At 33.5% G+C, this 26,854-nt stretch overlaps 1 protein-coding gene across 2 annotated transcripts in view; it reads right to left on the reverse strand.

The window, feature by feature from the left end:
- Positions 1-1,016: 1,016 nt before the first annotated feature.
- CWC22 (CWC22 spliceosome associated protein homolog) overlaps positions 1,017-26,854 on the reverse strand; it is a 57,061-nt gene continuing 31,223 nt past the window's right edge. For both annotated transcript variants that reach the window (XM_032856045.1, XM_032856044.1), the window contains 12 exons: positions 25,328-25,463; positions 25,025-25,231; positions 24,862-24,924; positions 20,568-20,672; positions 18,954-19,035; positions 15,111-15,171; positions 11,196-11,273; positions 10,376-10,528; positions 8,791-8,918; positions 6,549-6,650; positions 6,236-6,453; positions 1,017-1,859 (listed from right to left, as the gene is read on the reverse strand). In XM_032856045.1, the coding sequence (XP_032711936.1) occupies positions 1,273-1,859; positions 6,236-6,453; positions 6,549-6,650; positions 8,791-8,918; positions 10,376-10,528; positions 11,196-11,273; positions 15,111-15,171; positions 18,954-19,035; positions 20,568-20,672; positions 24,862-24,924; positions 25,025-25,231; positions 25,328-25,463 (1,920 nt within the window). In that variant the 3' untranslated portion in view covers positions 1,017-1,272. The remainder of the gene's footprint in view (positions 1,860-6,235; positions 6,454-6,548; positions 6,651-8,790; positions 8,919-10,375; positions 10,529-11,195; positions 11,274-15,110; positions 15,172-18,953; positions 19,036-20,567; positions 20,673-24,861; positions 24,925-25,024; positions 25,232-25,327; positions 25,464-26,854) is intronic.

A 26,854-nucleotide genomic window follows, 5' to 3' on the forward strand; every position in this document is an offset into this window, starting at 1 on the left:
CCATGACAGTACCTTCTAATGACAACTCAGCATCTTCTAACCACCACAGTAGGAGAAAACACTAAGAAGAATTTTTTCAGGCTGTCATATTCAATTAATGTTCTTCTTTTTTTTTTTTTCCCCCTCTTGCAGGGGCAGGAGGATAGGAGGAGAGGATAATATTTATTTATTTATATGGACTTTATTTATACTCAAGTTTTTGAACAAAAATAAAAAACATTTTGAATCAGAGAATGCCTGAAAGTCAAACATTGAAGATGGTGGTCCCATTATTCTTGAAACCAGACATCAGCTAAAATGGACTTTATGTATTTTAAAAGTGAACAAGCACAAGCAGTCTATTTGGTAAGTAGGTTAAATGTCAGCAAATCTAAAACTTCAGAGGCAATATTTTATTTCAAAAGTAATAAATAATATGGTCACATGTTAACTGGTGAGAGTTACAATGATGGAAAGCTTCAAAATTCTTTAAAAAATTGGAATTATTTCACAGTTAGGCTGTTCACATTTCTCATGACTATATGTTTTCCAATGACCTATTAACCTAAATTAAAAGTTAAATACACATTACCTTACCAACAATGATATAACTTCAAGGCTGAGAAAAAGCACTAATCACAAAGAATTTCAATTAAACATTAATCTAGCAGTCCAAAGAGAAGAAATGTTATTGATAAGTCCTAATTCTAAATAATATAGCTATGCATCTGTTTAAAAGACTAATATACCCTTAGCTTCATCAAAACACTTGTTAAAAAAATTATACATATCTACTTTGTTCAAGATGTAATATAAAACTTGAAATAATTCCTATTAAAAAAAAAAACGGTGACTCCTAAAAAGGTTCATAGCATCTCATTGACAAAGCAAAAATATCACATTGAAATGGTTCACCTATTTTGGTCTCTAGTTATTAAAAAAAAAAAAAAGCCACTGATAATTCTTATAATAATTCTATAAACAACTGGAAACATTACCAGGAAAAAAAATTTTGTCAATGGAAAAAAAATCACTGATTCAATGAGCATTTGATCATTTTATTAACAAAATATAAGCAAGAATTACATCCCTCTCTGGTGAAACTTCTCAAATAATTTTATGTGGAGGGCCTTGAGATGTACCAATTATAAAACATGTTAAAATGAAAAAATTTTTAAATGTACAAATACAAACCAGTACTTTATACAAGAATTCTTATAAAGTTCGTTAATATAAAAAATAATTTGTTTCAACTGAATATAAGGCATGTTCAGTTTCTGTAATTTTGTAGAACTATTTTTTTTGCTTTGTTGGAGACTTTTCTCTTCGCCAGTCCTGATGTTTGCTTGATTCTCTGGATTGTTTAGAGTATCTGCTAGATTTTTCCCATCGCCTTTCGGCACCATTCTGATACCTATCTTCATCACTTCTAGAACCTGAATGTTTTCTATTCTTTTCTCTTGACTTTGATCTATCTTTTCTTATAACATTTTCACAGTCTTTATTTCGGTGTCTGTGCTCATTTTCAGAAAAAGAATTTCTTCTCTCTCCTCTCTTCTTTTTAGGATCACCATACTTATTTTCCAAATCTGTGTGTGCTTCTTGGTCTCTGTCATTCATGATTCTACTGTAACTATTTCGTTCAGAAGGAACACCTCTATCTGAAGTGTACTTTGTTATGGGATCTCTCCAGTTTGGATCCCTTGAATTTTTATCTTTATGTTTTTCTGACCTTCTTTCTCTTTCAGTCCGTGTTTCCCGATGCCTTTGCTCTGGCCTTCTTTCTTCTTGTTTCCTATCATGGGTCTGTTGTTTCCTGATCAATTTATCTACTTCCTTACTTCTGGTGTTTCCTTGTCCCTTCTTTCTTCTATCTTTATCTGCATACATAAAATGAAATCATTAGCTTTTATTTTAATCTTTAATTTAATAATTTAACAATTATATTTATTAATCCACTGTAGGTTTATTAATTCAGACAAACTGGATGCAAAACTAAATTGAATGGCAAGTCTTACAACAGGATATTTTACAAGATGAGTAATTTTTAAGAATACGTATCTTATCTAACCAAAGTACTGTTTTGATCCTTAGACTCAAAGCTATAAGCAGAAACTTTAAATAAACTATAGCAAATGTAAAATTTTTTATAAAGTGACTAACAGGTACATTTCCTAACTAACAGGTACACTTATAAATTTTATTCAAAAACAGAAATTCCAGCCCTGTGCATTATGTCATAGGGAATATTATTCAGATCTGACATGTTAAGAAAAACACAGTGAGCACACATGTGAGCAACATCACTCCTAAAGGTGGGGAAGTGGGGTTACTGTGTTTGTTTACTGTGTTTGTTTAACAGCATGAATATGTATTTTTCAAGTAAAAACCTCTTCCTACAAAAACAATAGTTCTGCTCTCCAGTGCTATCAGAGAAGCAGTATCTACACCAGGAAGAGAAGCTTGTTAAGACACTGAGCTTGGCTCAGTGGATTAAGCCGCTGCCTTCGGCTCAGGTCCTGATCTCAGGGTCCTGGGATCAAGCCCCGCATCAGGCTCTCTGCTCAGTGGGGAGCCTGCTTCCCCCTCTCTCTCTGCCTGCCTCTCTGCCTACTTGTGATCTCTCTCTCTGTCAAATAAATAAATAAAATCTTTAAAAAAAAAAAAAGACATAATCATAGGCCTTATCTTGATTTCTGAGAAAACTCTTTTGAAATGGCTGAGAACAATTCAATCTTACTGATACAATCACAAATATAAATATTAAATAATCACAGTGAAATTTTAAGCTATAAAACAAATTTAATCAGTTTATCTGTGTTATTTACTTTGGGTACATAAATCAAAGGTGCTGAGAAGACCAAAAGTTCTGTCAAATTCATACATATACAGAAAGAAAATATGGTAGAAAACTGCCTACCTTCATCCTGTCTCCACCTAAATCTCACTGTACCAACCTGTATTTCTTCTGCCAAATGCCTACCCTTGGCATAGTCCATTGGTTTGCCACTAAGGATTTATTTCTGTGGTTCCTACCAAGCAGCTCAGCTGAGCTGCAGCTACCCAAGCAGAAACCATCTGGCTGCATGCTAAATCAACGTCTCTCTGTCCCTACTATTCACCACTCTCAGGGCAGTGCTGACATAAAACCCTGAGCCCTACCATAACAGGCAACCAACCCACTGTTGGGTGTTTGCTTTACAATTTTCTAATTTTGGTACAGTTCATATTGCTTTTATGCTACTTAATATTTTACTAATAAAACAGAAAACTCTCTACTGAAATTGTATGATGAGGCAAATTAATTTTGAATCAGCAAGATTCCTTACTGCAGCAATTCAAGCTGTGTTATCATCTGTTCTCAAAACATGTACCATGAAATAACAAATTCTTTAGAATTAAGAGGTGAATATTAAATGAACAATGTTAACGTATTTTGATTCAAGAATAAGACTTCCTGTGGGCAAATGCAATCTTACTCTAATAATATAAAATACTGAGAGTCCCACAATTCTGGCTGCCACACACACTCTTTTAAGTGTAATAAGCCAGAGAACAAGAGTGTAAAGATCAACCTCCCAACTACTTTTTCCTGCCACTAAATATGCATTAAAAAGTAAGAAATGATATGATTTTGGACAATAAGACTATCTCTTATTCAGGCTAAGATACTGTGATGGAAGAAAACAGGGTTGATCCTGGGGAAAACAAAACAGACCTTCTCAGAAAATGGCACATTTAAAAAAATCCTTTACTACTGTATTTCTACTTCTAGGAAGGATGGAAAAAGCTGTGGAAGACCAGTGACCCTGCTGAAAACAACTAGAAATGCCAGATAAAAATTTAAAATCTTCTGCTTAAAGGCACTAAAGATCTTGAACAGCTTGAGATATTATAAAGAAAGGCAGTACTCAAAAAAAAAGGACAGGATAGGTATATGTTGAAAGAACAGAGGGTCAACTTGAAGGAGTCCTAACTGCCAAAGCTGAAATGACCTGAACAATAAAATAAATTATAGTAATGGATTTTAACTAATTCAGATAAATACCCAAGAGTCCACACTGATAAAATATAAAGTTAATAAATAAGTGGGGGTGGGGGAGAGGGATAATTCTTTCTTGCAGAAGAAATTCAATCACTAAATGCAGAAGAAAAAAGACAAATGGAAAAATCACATTCGGCAAACACCACAGTAGTTAAGTATTGCAGACAAGATCCAAAGGATGCTAAAATTAAAGAGCGAAAGGTAGAGGAGAAAGAGAAGATTTGCATAGGATCAAATTATCTCCCTACAAGACATTAATTTATAGAGAAAAGGAGTTTCTGTCCTTTTCTGCTCAAAAGAAATTGAGCAGATATCACTTTAACCAAGTGATCAAAGTTAATGTCACCAATAAGACTATCAATATTATGAACTCCAAGATAAGATGCATTAAGAATACATTATTTCTATGGTATTCTGTCCAAAAATGCATAACCTCATTCTAATCATGTAAAAAGATCAGACAGATATCTGAGTTGAGGGACCAATTCTAAAATATAAGTGACCAGAGGACTTCAAAAGTCTCAGAGCCATTAAAGCCAAGAAAAGCCTGAGAGGAATAGGTTATAGAGGACTAAGAAGAAACTCAGTTCAATCCAAGTAGGATCCTGGAATAAGAAAAAGGACATTAATGGAAAAACTGGTGAAATTCAAGTAAGAATATGTTTAATGTATTGTTACAATGTTAATTTCCTGGCTTCGGTAATGGAACTCTGGTTACATACAATACTAACACTAGGAAAAGTTGAGTGAAGGCTATATGGGAATTTTCTGTACTATTTGCAACTTTCTTTCAAGTTGATTAAGGGCCAGCATTCTAGAGAGGGCGGAACCATGGAGAAGTAAGCTGACATTCTACAGCCACTTTCTCCCTATGAGCATCTGCTGATCCAGGGTTACTGCTGAGGGACAGAGAGACCAACAGAGCTCTGGCAGCTGCACAGGCTGGGAGAGACAAAAATGGAATGGAACTAGCTATTTGCAATACATACATGTGACAAAAGATACACATCCAGAAAACCTAAAGAACAACAAATTTATAGAAGAGACAACTTCATAAAACAACAAAAAGGGGGGGAAGGGTAGCAAAGATTTGAACAGACACTCACAAAAAAGAAAATACCCAAATGATCAATAACATTATAAAATAGTGTTCAACTTCATTAATGATCGAGAAAATGCAAATTAAAACCACAATGCAATGCCATTACATATCTACCAGAATGGTTAAAATGAAGATATCCAACCAAAGTGCTGAGAGGATGGGAGCTACTGGAACTCTCAAACATGGCTAATGGAGGTGTAAACTGAAATACTGACTTGCAAAGCTGGCAGTAACTACTAGAGCTAAATATACATACAACCTACAACCCAGTGATTCCCAGGACAAACCCAATGGAAATGCACATAGGTACATATACACATACTTACCGAGTATGAATAAGGATATTCACAGGACTACTATTTATATATCTAAATTGCTTCTGAGTAGAAGGGATGTTAAATAGACTGTAGCATATTCATACAGTGGAAAACTATATAGCAATAAGACTGAAGGAACTATAACTAAATGCAGTGTTACACATGAATCTCACAAAAGTAATTGTGAAAGATAAGCCAGACACAAAGGAGTTCACAAAACACAGTAATAAAGTTAAAAACAGGCATAATGAATTACGGAATTACAAATGAGAGTAGTAGCTGCCCTGAGGCAGTGGATGGGAGGAGCGGCAGTAGCTAGTAACTCTGGTTATGGGTAGCTAGCATGTGGATGTGTTCTCTTCATGAACATTTACACTTACGATGTGTGCAATGAATGCATGGCATTTTTCGGTAGCTAACATGACCTCACTACAGTAAAAAACTTTTTAAATTTTTTTTTTTTTTAAATAGAACTACCAGGAAAGCTATAAACTGGACTATAGAAACTATGAATGAATGGCATTGCAGTCGTCATTCAAGTAAGTATTTGCAATGAAATATCTTCATTTCTATGAAGAGGGTTCCAATAGGTAATCTTAGCATTATAAATGATGCAATTCACTACAGGCTCCAGCAGTGATAGATGATCATTTATATTATTAACTGTGGCTTTTAAACAACTGAACTCTAAAATAATCAAGCAATCAAATTATTTTCTTCCCTTGCTGTAAACATCACCAGCAATATACTTGTTAGAAAAGATCCCAATCCATTAGAAGTGAGTTTCCATACCTGAGGCAGAGCTCTGACTACTGCTGGATGAAGACCCGCTGTCTTCGCTGGAAGACTCTGAACTACTGTCACTGCTGTCCGAGTCAGAGGCAGAGGAGGCCGACTCTGAAGAGGAGGACGCGGAAGAGGAAGAGGAAGGGGATTTATTTGCCTCAACATCTGGTTTCTGTGCCACAATGACCTTCGGTGTGTTTTTGAGATGCTCACGCAATTCATCCCTAATTAAAGATATAATCTCTGTTAGTTTCTGCTTTGAAGGCACCTGTGAGATAATTTTATAAGATGAAAATAAAATTTTGAAAACTATCCTTACGTTAAACCTCCAAGACCTATTGAAGTGAAGAAGTTGATGGCAAACCGAGTGTTTCTTGGATTATCTCGGGGTAATAACCCTTCAAAAAATGGCTGTAGGGTTCTAAAACAAGAAAAGAAAATGAACAAAAGAGAACACATTGCTTAAAGATAAAAAGGCAAATTTCTTATATTATAATTTTTCAGATTTTCTATGTATTTTTAAATTGGTAAATGAAATACAATTAAGTAAGTGATTTATATAATTTATTAGATTAGGCTACATGATATTTAAATGAAATAAGTAGGGTCAAGTCATAATTTACTAAACTTACAACAGAGGAGGTTTTTTTAAAAAAGATTTATTTATTTGAGAGACAGCCTAGGCACACGGGCGTACAGGGTGCGGGGCTGAGGGAGAGAGGGAAAAAGAATCTCAAGCACACTCCTCGAGGAGTGCGGAGCTCAACACCAGGCTTGATCTCACAACCCTGAGATCATGACCTGAGTCGAAACCAAGAGTTGGATGCTTAACTTACTGAGCCACCCAGGCGCCCCACAGAAGTTTTTAAAAACTTTTTTATATATCACACATACATACATATTGTATAACATACATAATCACACACACACACACACACATACACACAGTATGTGAATGTATACAATAAAGTAAAAACAAACCTCTGTTGTATATATATACACACACATGCACACACAGCACTGTGCACAGCACTGGGGGATGGGAAAAAACAGTCAACAAAAGGGCGAAATCATGGAAGAAGACTGCATACAATCATTATTTCCAGAGATGGGAACAATACAAGGTGGTTTGGACATGTTGTTCTGAGTGCCACACTGAATGACTAACCAGCAGGGTCAGGACAAACTGTTACACAGAAAAAAGTGACATACAAGAAAAATAAGAGTTTTGCTGGATAGACCAAAAGAGGGGATTTCTAGCTCTGGAAATGGAGGTAAGGAAGCATGAACAAGCTGAGCAATGTTGGTGAAGTCTATGGAGAGGGAGGAGATAAACCTGGTGAAGTAGACAGGGACCGGTAAGATAGTCTATGAAACCAAGAGGAGCGATGGACTAGCCCAGAGAGGGCATGTTGAAGCCAGAATGGAAACTGTGGCAAAGAGGAGAGGTAGGCTGAAGAGTAGAGACCATGAAGAGAGTGAGGCAGAATGAAAAGAAAGTGAGGAGCCATAGTGAGCAAGTGGCCAACTGCATTAGTAAGGCCGGAAAGTCTGGGGGCAGGAGGATTGAGAAAAAGTACTTGACTTGGCAGGCAGTCACTAAGAAATCTGAAAGGATGATTCAGCAGTGTGAATGAAGTAGAAGTCAACAGTAATATCTGAATAAATTGGAAATAAGAAAGCAGGTATAGGGATTACATGATAGTCCTGGAACAAGATTCTCATTCAGTGTAATAATTTGAACAACTACATGACTGAGTCATCTAAATACATTTATAATTACCATTGATAACAAAAATTAATTAATTTTCTAAGGTTCAAAATTTGGGTTAAAAATGAAAATAAAGGGGCGCCTGGGTGGCTCAGTGACTTAAAGCCTCTGCCTTCGGCTCAGGTCATAATCCCAGAATCCTGGGATCGAGCCCCACATCGGGTTCTCTGCTCAGCAGGGAGCCTGCTTCATCCTCTCTCTGCCTACTTGTGATCTTTGTCTGGATCCATGTATTCTTTTTTTACTCTGGATTCCATGTATTCTTTTTTTAACATGCAAAATCGCTAATAAATAAAAAAACTGAAGGTCAGTATCACTAAACACTGACTCTCAATACCATTATGAGCATATTAGATCCTTCTAAATTTACTGAATCAAAAATTAGTAAATATTTTGTATATCATATCACTCAATCTTTTTGTGCTATATGATGGAATGCTTAAAAAAGAAGGTAATATATATCATCCCTATAAATAAAATCATAAAAAAAAGAAAAGAAAACTGTAATACTCATTAGAAAACTCCAGTGAACATGCAAAATAATTGTGTGTTCTAACTAAATTAAAAGAGGCACTGATTCTGTGTTTACTCTCCTGCAATTAAATCCAACATTAAAAACCACATGATGTCCTGTGCCACAGAACATGAGATTCAGAGTAGTAATTAATGGAAGAACAAAGACCTAGGGGCTTAACTCTTGTTTTTACAACCAAGTGTGGATTTAGGTTGCTACAATGGAGGAAAATTCCTGAGGACAGTAAGAATAAAACGTGCATAATGATAAACTTACTCATCCTTTAATCTTGCATTAAGTTTAGGAAGACCCATATATTCACACAGTTCTTGGAAAAATATTTTAACAAAAATTCTACTGGACGATGTAGTGGTTTCTTCACTTAGCTTTATACATTCAAGAACCTGAAAATTAAAATTAAAAGACAATTTTATTTTGTTCTAAAGATAAGACAAAATGACCAACACTTATAACTTTAAGCCTCTCTAAAGAATTATCTGTGAGTATCTTTCTTTGTCCTAGTAAGTATTATTTCTTGGCAAAGTTTAAGACTATCTCTCTATGCTAATTTTCATAATGCTAAGACACTACAGAAATAGAGTTCATTCTTTCTTGAGTAATGTGCTTTTATATTCTGCTGTAAGTATATAATGCTGAAGCAAAGATTACTAGCTCCTAAAACTCACTCATCAAAATGTGGAGATATATATATAGGGGTTTGGGGCAAAATGCCACTTAACGTATTAGGCTACAGTTTTGTATAGTACATATACAATAAGGGTAAAGACAGGAAGAGTAATGGTTTGTTCTAAATACTAAGATTGAGGCTTAAAAACTGAAGCCAATAGAGATGTTTTAAGACAAATAAAACTAAAAGTAACCTCCAGTTTCTATGTTCCAGGAACCCATTTGCTTCGATTGTTTAAAACTTTGATTTCATTTTCATTCCCAGAGGGGAAAAAAGAAGTAAAAATATTATTATAATCAGGCTCCTAGGCCAGCTTACAAAATACCTATTAATGCAGCTAGACATACTTAGTACTTACAATATTACAAGAATCTATCTAACGTTTATAAGGTCACTTTGCTGCCTCATTCTACCATCAGCTTGTGGTATAGTACAATGTGATCCTCTTCTTTCTTTCTTTCCTCTTGGATGTAATTTCTTTCTTTCAACTTCACTTTTCTTTCAACTTTCAACTTTTCTTATAACCTATCAATTGTTATTTTGTACTGGCGCTATGGGCATATCTTACCTTATGTATTTCTTATATGGTATGTTTCTTTAAAGCAGAGATCATATATAGTTCACTTTGGATGCCCAGTATCTCTCTCAAGTGACTGGGCACAGAGCTGGTAACTAAATGAATGGCTGTTGGATGAACAGCAGTTATACAATAAATTCCAGCGTCATGAATGCATTTTAAATTCCAATCCAGTATTCATTTGTGTATCAAGGATATCTTATCTTGTTCTAAAGAACTGACTACATGATGCATGGACCACAAAGCTATTCATGTATGTGGGTATGAGTATACATGCACGTGTGCACACACAGAGAAGAGGAAAATCTCTATTTTCCCCTGAAAGGACCATTAGCCATCACTATTAAAAAGCACTATTAAAAAGGGCTGTTAAAATCATCACAGGTGGTGTTTTTTACACTCACATTATTTACCTAACTTCTCAATCCTACGTTGTATGAATATAACCTCAAAGATAGCCATTACAATGAGTTTGTTATACATATCATTTTAAAGTACATTTCCTACATAGGAAAACTATGGTTATATTATACTTAATACCCATTCGAGAATAATGGGATAAGGAAGGAAGAATAAATATCAGTTCATCTACTTACACTCCATGGAAGTGAATCAGTGTACAAAAGGTGAGCAAACATCTTGGCAACATTTCTCAATTTGTTTGTTTCCAAGCGATGGATGGTATCATATTGTTCTTTGAATATACTTTCAAAGGATTCCATGTATTCTTTTTTTAACATGCAAAATCGCTAATAAATAAAAAAACTGAAGGTCAGTATCACTAAACACTGACTCTCAATACCATTATGAGCATATTAGATCCTTCTAAATTTACTGAATCAAAAATTAGTAAATATTTTGTATATCATATCACTCAATCTTTTTGTGCTATATGATGGAATGCTTAAAAAAGAAGGTAATATATATCATCCCTATTTACCTGGGATTTATACACTAAAACAAAATTATACAAGTAGCTTATCATAGACACATACATTTATATACTATGCAAATATATTTCTCTGTGGGTACAGTTTAGATTTAAAAACTTATTTTAGCTCATGCTCTATTTGTGTTGCCTGAATATGTACTTGACTTCAGAAAATGCTTTGAGATTTTGAAAAGGCAACATTTAATTGTCTTCTTTGGGAAACTGTTACAAAGCATATAGAATTTCAAAAAGTTCTGGAAGAGTCATAAGCAATGTTAATAAGGCACTGCAAAATGAAATAGGAAAGGAGGAAACTACAGAGGATGGGAAACCTGAGGGAGGGAAGAGCAACAAGCTCTTAGCAAAGACTTGCTCTTATATTAGACAAGACCACAAAGCAGACACGTTAATTCACAATATTCATGTTATGGATTCCCCTAGTGATTCTACTAAATTCCAACAAGAAAAATGAGGCTATAGCTCACCCCAGCTAATAAGCCAAAAAATTTCTCATACGTCCTTTGCTGGGCACAACAGTCAAGTATCATGTTGCAGAGTTCTTTCTATTTGGAAAAAAAATTGCATTAGTGATTCACAAAACACTGAATCCATGCTGTATGATAATTTATCAATATGATAGAGACAGTTTGAAATTTTAAATAAGGGTCTAAATACACAAAACTTCCAAAGCTTTGTGAGCTTAAGTTATCAGGACAAAATTAAGAAATTCAATCTATGTCAAACCTGTATAGTTTTTCAAAGCCTTTAGCCTGGCTGACAGTTTCCATAGTCATCCATGCTAATTAGATTGATTATAAAAATTCTAAAATTATATTAAGTATGAACCACCTCAAGAATATCTACTATATGAAACAGATATACCATGAAGAGACTACTGAATAGACTATATTCTAAAAAGAGTCTACACAAAATCTTTAAAAATACAGATCAATATGCCACCTAATAATTCAGTTATATACCTTTAAACTCAATTATTAAGGAATATATTTAATTAGTATGGAAAAGGTAGAACATGAGTCTTCATAGAAGCATAAATAAGCACAGTTACAACATTAACTTAAATGATACTCTGGTTAATAAAAGGTCTTTTTAAAAGAACAAAGGAAATAAACACCTCTGTGGCTGGATTTTCTAGCCTCAAAATAAATGCTACACATATAGATCTATTGATAAATCTATACGAATAGATCAAATCATTCCATAACTACTGGAGCAATATACTGTCTAATCAGCTATTTTTGTGCCTTGACAACTCCTGTGCAAAAATTCTGTTGAGCTAATAAATGCAAGAATTAATCCAGGACCAGAAATACCATCATCACAAATGATTTATAATTTTAAAATATTGTAATGAAGTATGTATTGATTATATCAATTTCATAGACAAAGAAATTCAGACAACATGGACAGATCAATGGAGACAAAATTTAAAAAGGCCTAAATTCATTCTTTGACCACTGCTGTAGAACTAAGTATACATTTTTCTACAAAACATTTACCAAAAGTTAAAAATTATTCTTTTTCCAAATATAGTAACTGCAATGTATTTGTGTTCTATACATGGAAAATATAAATATAATAATATATTTATTATATAAAATATAATATATACCTTTTCAGTTCATTTTTACTTCTATTTAATTTCACCTTAGTATTTTCAATTAGCAATTTTGACATTTTGTCTTATTTAACAATGTGAGATGCAACCTAAGTAAATATGTAGATATATTTTCTTTTCTTTTATTTATTTGAGACAGAGATATAGAGAGAGACAGCATGAGCACGGGGAGAAGCAGAGGGAGAGGGAGGAGCAGACTCCCTGCTGAGCCAGGAGCTCAATGTGGGGCTCAATCCCAGGACGCTGGGATCATGACCTGAGCGGAAGGCAGACGCTTAACCATCTAAGCCACCCAGACGCCCTACTGTAACTATTTTTAAAACTTAGGTCTATCTATATTTACTGCATATATCCATGTGCAAGAAGGAGGAAAAGGGTCCTAAAGAAGCACAGAACAGATACTCTAGAACTGTGCTGTCTAGCATGCTAGCCCCTAGCTAATTAATTAAATGCCATTATATAAAATTAAAATTTTCGTTCTTTTGTCACCCTAGCCACATTTTCAGTACTCAAAATCCACATGTGACCAGTGGCTACCATACTAGACAGTGTAGAACACAAACATTTTCATCATTGCAAAAGTTCTATTGGATAGTGCTGTTCTGGAAGTTGATAATCTACTTATAAAACAATATACTTAAAAGGCCTTAATTCATAATTTGAAGTTGTTTTCAGATGTCATTACATTACTAAATTATTTTTTATGATTAATCATAACTCACCTCAATTAAAATGCTTATTAATGCGTAAGTTCTGAAAAGATGTACTATGTCAAAATTTAATATAGTACTGAAAAGTTAAAATGAGGTTTTCTGAGTTCTGCCACATTATGTTAATTTGATATATTAAAATGCATTTTCAACTCTTTCTACTAACATTGTATTTTACAATAACATAACAGTTAATCGGGTTTTAAACAATATAACATGGTAATATGCTGATAGCATTGCTAAATATTAAATATGCCAGTGCTACTTGCAAAACAAATTACTTTCCTCCCTAGACTAAATGCAATTATAAGAGTTATTCCCTGTGGCTTATCATAATCAAATATTTTAACATTTTAATTAAATATTACAGCAATTTTAGGAGAGTCTTTTGAGTGAATGAAAATAGATGCACTAAGACATTCTTCCAAATGCTATCAAAATATGTTGAGGTTAGTTCTAGAACAACTACCCTCTGAATTAATATTAATAAAACTTAAAATGACTTAATTATGCTCCTCTAATAATGTGACAAGATCATATAGTAATTTCAGTTTCAATTATAATTTTAAAGGCTAATTCACTAATTTATTTCCTTTCAAAAGTGAACAAATCAAGTGCACCCAGGGTACAAATAGGTACACTGTTACTAATATACTAATAAACAAACTTTAAGAGGGGGAAAAAAGAACTTTTTAAATTTGAAAAGAATAATTTCTTCTCAAAATTACATACCATGGCATTTCAAGAAGAAATTTATAATCTAGAAAAAGATTGGTAAACTTTTTCAAAGGCCAGATAGTAAATACTTCAGGCTTTAGAGGCCATAAAGTGCCTGTTGCAACCAGTCAATTCTGTTGCCATAAGGTGAAAACAACTATACCAATATACCAATCAATGGGCATGGCTGTATTCCAACAAAATTTTGTTTACAGGGGCACCTGGGTGGCTCAGTGGGTTAAAGCCTCTGCCTTCGGCTAAGGTCATGATCCCAGGGTCCTGAGATCGAGCCCCGCATGGGGCTCTCTGCTTAGCGGGGAGCCTGCTTCCTCCTCTCTCTCTCTCTGCCTGCCTCTCTGCCTACTTGTGATCTCTGTCTGTCAAATAAATACATAAAATCTTAAAAAAAAAATTTTGTTTACAAAAATGGATAGTGGGCCTGGGCCACTGTCTGCCAATCCCCGTAACAGATCATATTCAGAGCCTTAAGACAAAGCACTTACACCTAACGGTAACAGCTCAGATAGTCAAGATCTTTTAGAAACAGAAACAGCCTAGAGTTGATATATTCACTCTAGCATCTCTGCTGGGTCTACCATGTGTAAACCAGGGTGTGGAAAACAAAACCCCCAAAGCCTTGGCTCAATGGAGATGGGCAGGGAACAATCTAAATAAGAATGCAATTAGAAAAAACACCCAAGATAATCTACTCAATCCAGTCTTTATCATTTTTGGCATTAGGGTTCTATGATACTTTGAACAGTGAAGTATACACTAAGTTGTAAGACTATGAGTCCCATGGACTAAGGGGCGGGGGGGCTAACATGTACTGGATTATTGAATCCCTGGTATCCTGTAGAGAGTCTGACATGTAGTATACGCTGAATACATTTTGTTGCATTAATGAATGAAAAAAATGACAGTCTTCTATATCCAATTTAAGTGATATAACAACATGTATGGTGATCATTATAATTTCTACCACAAAAGATGCTTTAGTGCAGTAAGTAGATAGAGTAGGCAATTCATTAAGGAACAAATTTCCTATTGTATTTTAAGCTACCATTTGATTTACAGGCAACACTCAAAATTTTCTGTAAAGTTCAATGAATCAGAGACTTCCTCCTTTTCCTACATCCTGTTTAAGCAGCCAATTTAATTCACTGCAATGAGGAGCATTTATGAAGTACCCCAGAACTAATTTTTAAGTTATTTTAAAATTTTAGAATATCTACATTAAAAAATGAATATTCAATACTGAGTTATTATTTCAATTCATAAAACCTATATTAACTGTCTTAAACATTTTTATAAACAATATTATTGTGACTTACTGTTTGGCTTTCAGGGAACTCCATTTTAAGCAATTTGTGTGCACATTCTTCAAAATCTAAACTGTAGAGACAAAGTGGTCACAACAGTTAGGGTAAAAACTTGTTCTTTCATAAACAAGGATCTTACTTCAACAATTGTTTAAAATAACTTTTTAACTGTAACTTCACAGTACTGTGTCCTATATGTAGAAAAGACATAGCTCTTAATTCTACAAAGAATGAAGTACTGAGATGTACTACAACATGGATGAACTCTGATTTACGTGAAGTGAAAAAGTCAGATATAAAAGGCCACATAAAGTATGATTCCATTTATATAAGATGTCCAGAATGGGCAAATATATAGACAGAAAGTAGACAAATTTTTATGATGTTGCTAAATATTTCCACTTATCTCTGACCTAAGACAGGAAGAGGGAAGAGATGTTCCAGAGCCCAGCCTGACATCTAGTACTTAATCACCACATTTACAAGTTATCTTGATTCATACCCAACCACAGTGCTTCTACATTTTCAAAAACTAAGTATAAAAATAGTAAATAACAAAATCACTTACAAGGAAAAAAATTTGCTTTTATACAACATTCATTAAGTTTCATTAAAAATACTTCCAATATACTTAAGAGAATTACCAAATTTATTGTGAGCTCAATACATGAATAATGCTAATGTATTTGTACTTTGTGTAGAATGTTTAAATCTTCATTCTTTTGATATCAGCAGTATAAAATAAATAGTCACTGAAACAGAATGACTATAAATTTAGTTTTATGGTTCATCTAATTCCTCAGCTTCTGATACTGAGTTTCTGTAAGCATAACAGAGTAATAACCCAGGATGGTACAATGTAATGGAATTAAAAAAAAAAACAAAACCTAAAATGAATAAAGAAATATATCAGAAAGCACTTCTGCAACAGGTAATATTAAACAATATCTGGCACTAAGATTAAAATATTAAACAGTAATTGATAAACTTCAACAATACAGCAATATTACCAAAAAGTATTTTGAAAGATGTGACACTTTCTTTCCTAGTTTTGATTTAAAAACAGAATTAATATGCAGGAAAAAAACCTGCAATTTCTGAAAAATGAGTCAATTAATTAAGAAAAATACTTTACAACTTTGTTTATCCAATAAGTACCAGTGAGTTAGCTGTATGACAGTCTATTTTCCTTGTTCTTGCTTTATTTGAGAAGTATCTGGTAACACCTTACACGAGACTATTTTGAAGTTGTACTAAATGTAAATATTAAATGAATTAAATTTGCTTGATATTACAGTTATCTTACGTTGCTAAGTCAAATAAATTTCAGGTTTAATACAAATAAAAAGTGACTGAGGGGAAGAGTAAAGAAAAATGATTTTACGTGATGCTAGTTTTCCAGCTGTGTTTACAAAATGGTTTTATTGATGTTTCCAATCTAAGAAACTTTGGTGGGAAAATGATAGACCCACCTCCCTCTGATGCTAGAGCTTCAATAATGAAAAATCAGAGTGGAGCAACATTTGAAAGCAAGAACAAACAGGAATGTTTACTTTTCAATAACAAAACCAACTGTACAATTTTATGCTTTATGTAAATGAGAGAGGGTCATTAAAGAGCCAGGATAGTAAGAAGTTAAGAGTACTGATGAGATCAGTCAACAAATATAAAAGGAAAGAAATTAAAAAAATAAAATCACCACACAGTTCAGTTGTCAGACCTTAGTTCTGTCTGCAAGATTTCCAAAAGCAAACTGTATAAAATGCCCTCACTGCCATCTGACTAGATGATTATATTTCATTCTTGATTTATATTATATTTGGTAGAGACTGGTGTATAGTAAACATAAGACTTTTGAAAAATACCAAAAAAATTGGAAAGCACAGACACAAAAAACCCAATCTCTTCTCAAGGCAACCATGGTTGATATGTTAATGTATCACTTCTAGAATCTGTCTACCTATCTCAATACTTAATACTACTGGATTATATGTTTATAAAAAAATAAAATTAATTAAAAAATACTACTGGTACAGTACTATATAGTCTATGCCGTTTTTGCTCCATTTCACATTAAATCAGACCACTTGCCCATACCAATAACAATTCCCCATTAGCCTAACTTTCACTAGTGGCATAAACTAGACATTTGATTATTTGTATTGGACAAGATGGTCTTTTTCTTTTTTGTACTGAACAACTCTATATAATTCTGTCAATTTCGAAAAATGGTCAAATGGCATCAACATTAAGCTCCTGATTCATGTTACTAAAAGGCTTTCCATAAAGAGCGTATCAATTTAAATTCCCACCAAGGTCTACCTGTATCTCCCTAAAGTCATTAATATTGAGTGCTGTTGCTTTGAAGAAAAGAAAACACACAGTAAATCACTTCAGCTGTTTTAACGACCAATAATAGCACTTCTTAGTCTAGATTGCTATTTGTTTAGTAACTTTATGATTCAGGATCCCATTACATGAATTCCTCGACCATGTCCTTTAAACGTCTGGTCTACCAAAGTCTTTGTGGTTCTTTCTAAAATATGTATGAGATTTTAAGTATAGTAAACTTTGTCATATATATGTTATTTTTACCAGACATTTAGGGGCTCAAAACGCTTAATACCAACACATGAAATGGTATTGCCATTACTAGAGTTGATATCACTCGTAATTCCGACTGTCACCTGTCTAATGCTTTCATTTTTAAAATATTTTCTGTGGTTCAAGGACTATTAAAGTTTGGTAAACTAAAAAAAAACAGTTTCCTTTAAGTAATTATCCAAACAGCTCTACTGTAACTCTTCAAAGTTAATGTGAACACCAATATTAAAACAGTGAATCTGCTGTTTACAACAGATTACTGTTGAATTTCTAAAAAAGGATAAATGAAAGGTCAAACTGTAAGAATTTTTGCCTATAACAAAAAATTCTCATTTTCCACTTTAAGTTTGTATGAAAACATAGTTAATGGATTTTTCTTCCATGCAAAAGGCAAAGAAATAGGTAAGGATAAACCAAAAGTATTTCTAGCCAATGTTTTGCTTTGTAACATTTCTCTTTCTGAAGATGAATCTAAGCCAAAAAGTTTTCAGACAGAATAAAAACAGGATGACTCCTACGTATGAATCATTTTTGCTATTACATCATACTAAATGGAAATATACAAAACCTAGTAAGAAAACAAAACTGAGAAAACATTCCTCCTCCGGTGCAAAATGTAAACACTGTGCCATTAAATCAATAGGCTGATTTGCATAAAAAATAACAGATGTACTAAGCATTTAATATTTCATTTATTTCTCTTCCAAACCAAACTCATAGCCTTCAAAGGGAATAAGATATTCACATGACATTGCAGTAGTTCTTACTTAACATTACTTCAAAGGGTCCTCAAAACCTTCCTAATTCTTATTTCCATATATATTCATTTCCATTTGCACACACCAAAAAATCAGTGTCCAAAAGTTATCATAACAGTGTTTCTCTGCTTAGAATCAGAATTAGAAACCAAATAAAAAAATAATAAATTTCCACTATAATTACATACTGTGCCAGCTCTGTAACACCAAGCTGTCTTCAGGTTTTTATTAGTGATATTTAACTATAAGGAACGACACAGTTTAAAAAAAAAAAGAAAAAAAGTTAAATTCTGTGACACAATTAGACCTTCCAAACAAATAAAGATAATTTTCTCTTGAAACAAAGAATCAACAGCAGGGATCTATGAAGTTGGGCAGGTAGTCTGAGAATCCCTAAAGTGCCATCTAGTTTTCTGTCATCAGATTGTAAAAAATCCCATCTTCTTGTCCATCCTCTTTCAAAAATAAAGATCAACTGAGCTACGTATCTTACCTTGACTGAATAGCAAGATAAATTGTACGACGAAATGAGACTAGATTAATTTCTGTTTTGTCATGAATAGTCACTTTCTGTCCTGAAAGAAATTAAACATAACAAAATTATGAAACTACAAAAATAAATGTGAAGGACTGAAAATGTATCTCCAGATAATAATCTTTCTTTCCTTTTTTTTTTAATAAAGACTTTATTTATTTATTTTTAAAGATTTTATTTATTTATTTGACACACAGAGAGAGATCACAAGTAGGCAGAGAGGCAGGCAGAGAGAGAGGGGGAAGCAGGCTCCCTGCTGAGCAGAGTCCGATGCGGGGCTCGATCCCAGGATCCTGGGATCATGACCTGAGCTGAAGGCAGAGGCTTAACCCATTTAACCCACTGAGCCACCGAGGCGCCCCTAATTTTTCATAAGTATTTAGAATCTATGAGTTTAACAGTAATGCTATTTTCTACAGTAAAATAGTATTTGTGAGCTCAAAGTAGCCATTTCTAGTCTTCTACTATATCTTAAAATATTTTAATAACTTTTGTCAGTTCAAAGAAGTCCAAAATCAAGCCAGAAATACTATTTTTGTTTCTGTGTCATTTGCTCATTTAGACATAAAAGGTAGCACTCATGCTGTTGTTTGGCAAAATATTATTTCCAGAATTATAAACAGTAGCTTGATAATTTGGAAGAACTGTAAATTCTGGTTAGAAATTTAGTCTCAGAAAAAACTGGATCATCGTGACAGACTAGATGGGTCCAATATAAATATGTGTATTTGTCAAAATTTTCTCTTATCTAATGCATGACAACTTCTATATTTAGTATTTCTTATTTGAACAGTATTTTCACGTAAAGAAATTCTAAAGCTAAATATAGTACACAGGAAATGTTTTAAGTAAGAAAGACACCAGAAAAAAACTGAATTTATTTTTATACAATATGTTGTAGAAGAATAATTACATTTTAGGACAGAACTAAAATATGTTTTGTCCTAAAAGGGAAAGACATACTTTTAATATTTTCAAATACGCAATTTAAGTAAATAGTGGCCAGTCTTATGTATGTTCTGATGTTTTAACTAAGACTTAACCAAAATAAAGTTCTGAGCTTATATTTCTGTGAAATAAAGCAATCGAAGCTGAAGAAGAACATCATGCCTGCTTTGTGCAGACACAGTTTTTGGCCTCCCCACTCTATTTTGCCAAAATGAACAGCAAATAAATACTTGGCTACTTTCATCAGTCACATTCATGTCTGGGCTACAGAATCACATGCACTCAACACGAATGCATCTTTTTCACAGTTTATACTCAAAGGCATAAAATGTCAAATTAAAATTATGCTGATATTACAAAATGATTTCCTTGCTTAATACTTTTAGAGCAGGGTTTTTCAACCTGAGCAATACAGACATTCTGGGCTAAAGAACACTCTGTTGTGGTGAGGGCAGTCTTGTGATTTGTAGGATGTTGAACAGCATCCCTAGCCTTCACCTACTAGAGGCCGGGAGCAACCCCCAGCCCTCCACAGATTGGGAACCACTATTTTAGAGGACTGCTTTAGAATTAATTTAATTTCAGAGTATTTTACAATATTACTTGAATGAGCTATACTTTTACCTTCTTCATCTTCTTCTCCCTCTTCATCCTCTTCTTCCTCTTCCTCTTCACTACTTCCAGCATCTTGGTCTGTGTTTGAGTCACTATCTCCCTCATCAAGAATTTCTATCAGAACAAAGTATGGGAAAATATTAATGAGCAAGTGATACACGTGAATCTCATTCTGAGAAGATAATTCTCAGTTCACCAAAATCCACAGTGGCTACAGTTTATCACCCAACAAAGTGAGCACATGGGCCTGTGTTATTGTTTAGGTGGTCAGAGAGCCATCTGTATCATTTTTCTGCCAAGCAGAAAATGGTCATAAAATAAGGGCAGGAAGAGAAGAACAAGAACAAAAAAAAGTAGATGAAGTTTTCCAAAAGAGCAAGAGCACTGGAAAAACAAGATTGGAAACTAGAACATTGGAGTCAAATATTATTAGTTCAGCATCAGAAAGGAGACAGTCTATTATATAAAGCTAAGGTAGATATAGAAAACAAGAATTTAGTCTATGAAAGACAAAGAAGGGAGAAAAAATAATTGCATAATTTAGTGTTTACTTTAAACAGTAATGAGATTTTTATTCTAATGTGTACCTATTAAATAGATTATAGTTAATCTTACAACTTTCCATATCAGAAACAGAAGTCTAAAAGTCTTAAAAAAAATTGGTAAGATGAGCACTTCACTGGAAAATCACTTCTTAAAATACAGCTTACATCTAGAACTGGATGAAAACAGTGATGTAAATAAGAGACTACCTAAGGCTAGTCATCACATTAATAATTAACAAATGAAAAAAACTAAAGTTATATTTTGCCCAATGGTGTGTACTCTGTTGATCTGATAAAAGATTTTACAAACCCGGCTAACACTTCACTTCTGCATTTCTTTTAAAATCGGAGTTTCTAATATAAAGTTTTAGGGTAAACTTACTTTTAGGGAAATTCTAATTTCTTATATTTAACTGAGCATTATAAATCAGCAGCCACATATAATATTTAATGCTATCAGAAAACATCATACCATGAAAAATAAATCATTTTATTGAAACAAAGAGCTGTCAGTCAGCCCTTAGCTGACACACAAATCCCAGGAATATCTCTAACAAATGTGACCTCAAGAAATAATCTGAAGTGTCTAGTTTCCTATTACATAATGTGGTTCAGACAAAAGAGGAAACTATTTAGTATTCAATAGTAGGAAGACAGGCACTCCTGCTGTCTTCCCAAATGCTGTAAAACCTAAAACACAAATGCACCTGGGTCATGCTAAGGTGCTAATTACTAAAGCTGTGCCCACTTCCTGCTGTGGCCATTTTTTTATGCCAGTTCTGGAAGAACATTTTATGAAAGAATGAAGGTCAAATGAATTGTCTAGTCATTTACATCATCCTCTCATCTCTCCACTTAAGAATCTACTTACTGAAATCACTTAGTCAATGACAATTGGGTTTCACTAACTGAATGAAGTAGCACTTTCAAGGTATGGTCTGTGAGTCCCTGGGGGATTGGTTAGACCTGTCAGGTGGTCTGTGAGGTCACAACTATTTTCCTAACAACACCCAGACATTATCTGCCTTTTCTCTGTGCTGCCATCTACAAGGGTCTGAAAGCAATGGGAGTTGAAACTGCTGCAATCTGAGCACAAATCAAGGCACCAGACTGCACCAGCCGTCACTGTGCTCTTTACTGCCATGCTGTTGGAGGCGGGAAAAGAGCCAGTTTGACCTGAGGATGCCCTCGAGGAGGAAGTAGAAAACCGCTAATTTCACTGAATCTCAGTTCTGAAGGGTAAACACAAATAATCTGAGTAGCAAAACATGAATTCATACACAGCCTTTCTGTTAAAGACAGATGCACAATGGTGATGGATTCCTCAAAGAAAAGCACTTGTGTGACTCTTGGACTTGTAAGGTCAATTAGTGAAGTTTTCCATTTTTACTTGAAAGAATGGCTGGCAAACTAGAATTGTTAAGCATTTGGCAGACATTTTCCCAAATATAAACAAAGTGAGATTGTCACTTCAAGGAAAATAATTAACAGTACTTACTACCATTACAAAATAGGAGTTCTCCAGAGAAAATTAGAATTTTGGAGAACTTGGATCCATTCCTGTGAGCTTGATAGTTTCCCAACACTTAGACTTCTCTGATGAGGTAGGTGGGAATACTAATAAATGTGATTTCTTGATACCGTGTTAATGTGTTAACTTAATTTTGATAATGTTAACATGTTAACACTTAGAAGATATGCATAACTGATGAATGGGTATTTTCTAAATGACCAATGGAACATGCTGCAAAATCATACATGGGTAAAAGATCCACTCAAAGTGACAGGCCAATGGATTTTAAGGTAACAGAGTATGAAAATTCATGAATATTGTTTCAGGTTTCACACTGCAATTAATCTTGAAGAAACAATTTGCTTTTAAATACTGGCACAGTATTAAGGAAGAATATACACACTATCTGAAAAGGTTATTAAAATGCTTCTCTCTTTTCCAAATACATATTATCTATGAAGCTCAATTTTCTTCATATACTTCAATAAAAACAACCTATTGCAAGAGATTGAAATTACCAACAATATGAAAATCCATTTCCTATTAAGTCAGACATTAAACTGTATAAAATATATAAAACATGGCATTTTTCTTAAATTTGTTTCATCGAGTAGTTTTTTTCTTAAAAGTATGTAATGTATAACACTGTTTATTACTCTTACTTTGAAATGATTTTAATATTCTCAGTTTTAATTTCTAATAAAGTAAATGTCAACAGATGTAACCCACACAAACAAAAGCTCTTTGGGGTCCTAAATAATTTTCAAGAGTATAAAAGGAACTTAAGTTCAAGGAGTTTAAGTGCTACAATAAAGAAGAGTACTACTTTCCTGGCATTGCTCAACCACAGATATCCTAAACAAATGGATGTGGAGTTTCCAAGTTAAAAAAAAAAAAAATCCTACTAGGTATGATAAAAAGTCCATAAAACCATTTAGAATCTTTGAGTGATACTGTAGAAAAAGAAGTTCATAAGAAGGCAAAATGGGTCTAAGGAATTCTCCATGTTTAGAAACTAAACTGTAATAGCAAAAGAAATCTGGCTAATGCAGTGAAATGCCCCTAGGAAATAGGCACCTAAGGAGAGCAATCTACCTATTGTACCAGATTTTTAGAATAATGTATAGAAATGGAAAGCTGCTTACACCTTACTTTCTACTTCATTTTACTTCCAAGTCTGACTAAAGCCAGAATGCAGGAAATGACAGAGCTCTAGGCCTCCTACTGTCTTCCCGAGCTTTCAGAACAGTAAGTACTTCTCACATAAAAAAAATCACAACTCAAGGGAAATACAAATGTCCAAAAATAAAAAAAGCATTGCCTAAATCCTTGCTCTATGATAATACAAAGCACTATATTTTATTTATCCTTAAACAAACAAGTAACTTTATATCAAACAAATAATTTGTACCAGGTCACTTATCTAGTAATGAATGGCACAGACAAAATACAAACCAAAATCTGTCCAAAGTTAGTGCTTGTAATATACTGATGATGCACAAATGATAATAATAATCAATTCACTAATTTATTGAGCACTGATAGCCTATCTGGAATTATGACTGATTTTATCAGGACATCAATCTGCTCTCAAGAAATAATGAAGTATAGCACTTTATAATAAAAGTATAGCATCTAGTTGAATATTATATCGGACATCAATTTAAGCACCAATTCTTAAGTGGTCGTGAAGTTCAAATAAGGGCTACTAGTAATATATGAACATTTCTTTTTTTTTAAAGATCTATTTATATATTTTAGATTTATTCATTCATTTATTTATCTATCTTAGAAAGAGAGAGCACGAGAGCATGCACAGATAGAGGGGCAGGAGAGCAAGAAAATCTCAATCAGACTCCCCGCTGAACACGGAGTCTGCCACAGGGCTCAATCTCAGGACCCTGAGATCATGACCTGAGCCAAAACTGAGTCAGATGCTCAATCGAGTGAGCCACGCAGATACCCCAATATAGACATTTCTTAAAAGGAATGAGACTTAAGTGCTGTACAATTTAAATAGAGGGAAAGAGGACAGGGACAATGAGGTAAACAACTGAGAATGAAGTAATACCACAAACGAGAAACAATAATGAAAAGAAAAATAATGTATGGAAAAACAGTGAAGAGAATGGCATCATAATAGCAGAGATTTCATTAGGTCAGTGATTTAAGCTTTCCTACCAGTATTACATATCTACATGAATTACTTCTACTTATCCAAAATAGATTATAAAATTCCACATACCTTTCTTAATAGCTTTGTATTTCTCTTCATTCTCCATAAAATTAGGATCCATCTTGAAAACATCTTAAAAAAATTAAAAATTATTTATTTTCTCTATTTACATTTGTTGGTGCCCCACTTCCCAACTCACCATGTAGCCTGCCCCTCCCCAACTCTAACTCACTAAGAACATCTTCTGGATTATAGTCATCCTCCAAAGGGAGCATATGGGTAAACTGATCATCTTCTTCCACTAAGTCAAGGCCTTCTAGGATAACTGGGTGGTCCTTGAATCCATCCTTCCGTACAGCAAACATCACTTCAATCATATACTGAACTCTTTTGTCAATTTCAGACTCATGGAGAATGTTTCGGAGGCGCTCAAATATAGCTAAAGTTAAAATGAAAGAAAAAAGCAATAAAATAAGCAAAAGATATTATAATACTCAAACAAAAGCTCAATATCAAACCAAGATAATATACTTACCATTGATTCCTCTTGGTGACACTTGTGTTAATTTGAGACCACATTCCTTGAGAAAACCAATAGCTACTTCAACACTATCATCTGTTGGTCTTTCTAGGAGCAAAGTGAGCATCTCTAGGCATAAAACTTCATGTGCCTTAAATAGAATGAAGACATATGGAATTGAGAAAACGCTTTTACGTATATTAACCTACTATTGATAGTAATTAAAAAAATTGGCAAATCTGGTTTTTACAGCAATAATATTATACATATGATGAACAAAGTTTTAGAACGCATACAGAAATACTCCAAATATGGGATACAATTTTTCTTTCACTCTTATGTCTGTTAAAAATTTCCAGATGATTGTTCCAAAAATCTAAACTGATTACATTAAATACAACTATTTATCTCCAGAAGAAATAATTCTTATATATTATATAAAGGAAACAATAAAATATCTACAGGAAATGCCATAATTAGTTTCAAAATAGAAGTTAACAATTATGCTACACTTTTTCTAATGCCATTCTTCACAACCACAACTCTTTATATCCATTTCCTAGTTCATTCTATCAGCAATTCTGTTATACAAAAAATAGTTCTTAAATTACATGAACAATTTTATCAGAAAATATCTGGGACTCAAGGAAGGTTTTAAAATACTTCCCTCTTTTTTTTTGTTTTTTCAACTAAATCACGTTATTGACAGTGACCATGTTAAAAATTTAATACTTAAAAACAATGCCAAGTAGGATGGGAATAAAATTCTATTGAGCAGCTTTGCTGTGAAAAGGAAATGTACTAGGAAGCATTTTCAAGGCACCAGTACATACGCCTTCCTAAGGTCAGATACTTTTTTGAGATGGGGGAGTAAACAGTCTAAGTCTTAACTTAGGAAGATACTCTTTCCATTGAGCACAACATCTAAAATACATATTGCTTTTATTTCGTGGTATGATGTGGAGGTCTAACAGTCTTAGTCTTGTATCAGTGATAAGAAAATATTGCCCTGTACCACAGCTGAAAGACCTAACATAATTAACATTTTAACAGTTTTGTGGCAATGCCAAAAATATTTTCAATATAAATGAATACACATTCAAAAACCAAAACGTACTTTCTGTGCTTTCACATAGATATGTGAAATTAAGTCCCCATGGTCTTAAGAAACAAGTTACCATTGTAATAATAACTTAACTCATTACGTTAAAATCTAATGGGTTTTTAAGAATGAACACGGGAATTTCATTTGGAAAGAATGAAAATGGTAAGTAAATTAAGATTAAATGTGACTTCAAAATTCTTCCTCTTATATATAATTAAACATAATATACATCTGAAGGAAACCTTTGAGTATGAATAAGAGAAATCCTATTTTTCATTAGTTGAAATAGAAGCTAATTCAAAACTCTCAAATTAAAAAAAAAAACATCAAATAGGTGAATGAATACAAAATAAACACAAAACCTGAACATAAAGAGAAACTTACTTGCAATTAAAACAGATTAAAATTATTTCATTTACATTTTATAAACTGATTCT

This window comes from Lontra canadensis, unplaced genomic scaffold (genome assembly GCF_010015895.1).
Source record: "Lontra canadensis isolate GAN:19392208 unplaced genomic scaffold, GSC_riverotter_1.0 scaffold11, whole genome shotgun sequence".
Classification (NCBI taxonomy): Eukaryota; Metazoa; Chordata; class Mammalia; order Carnivora; family Mustelidae; genus Lontra; species Lontra canadensis.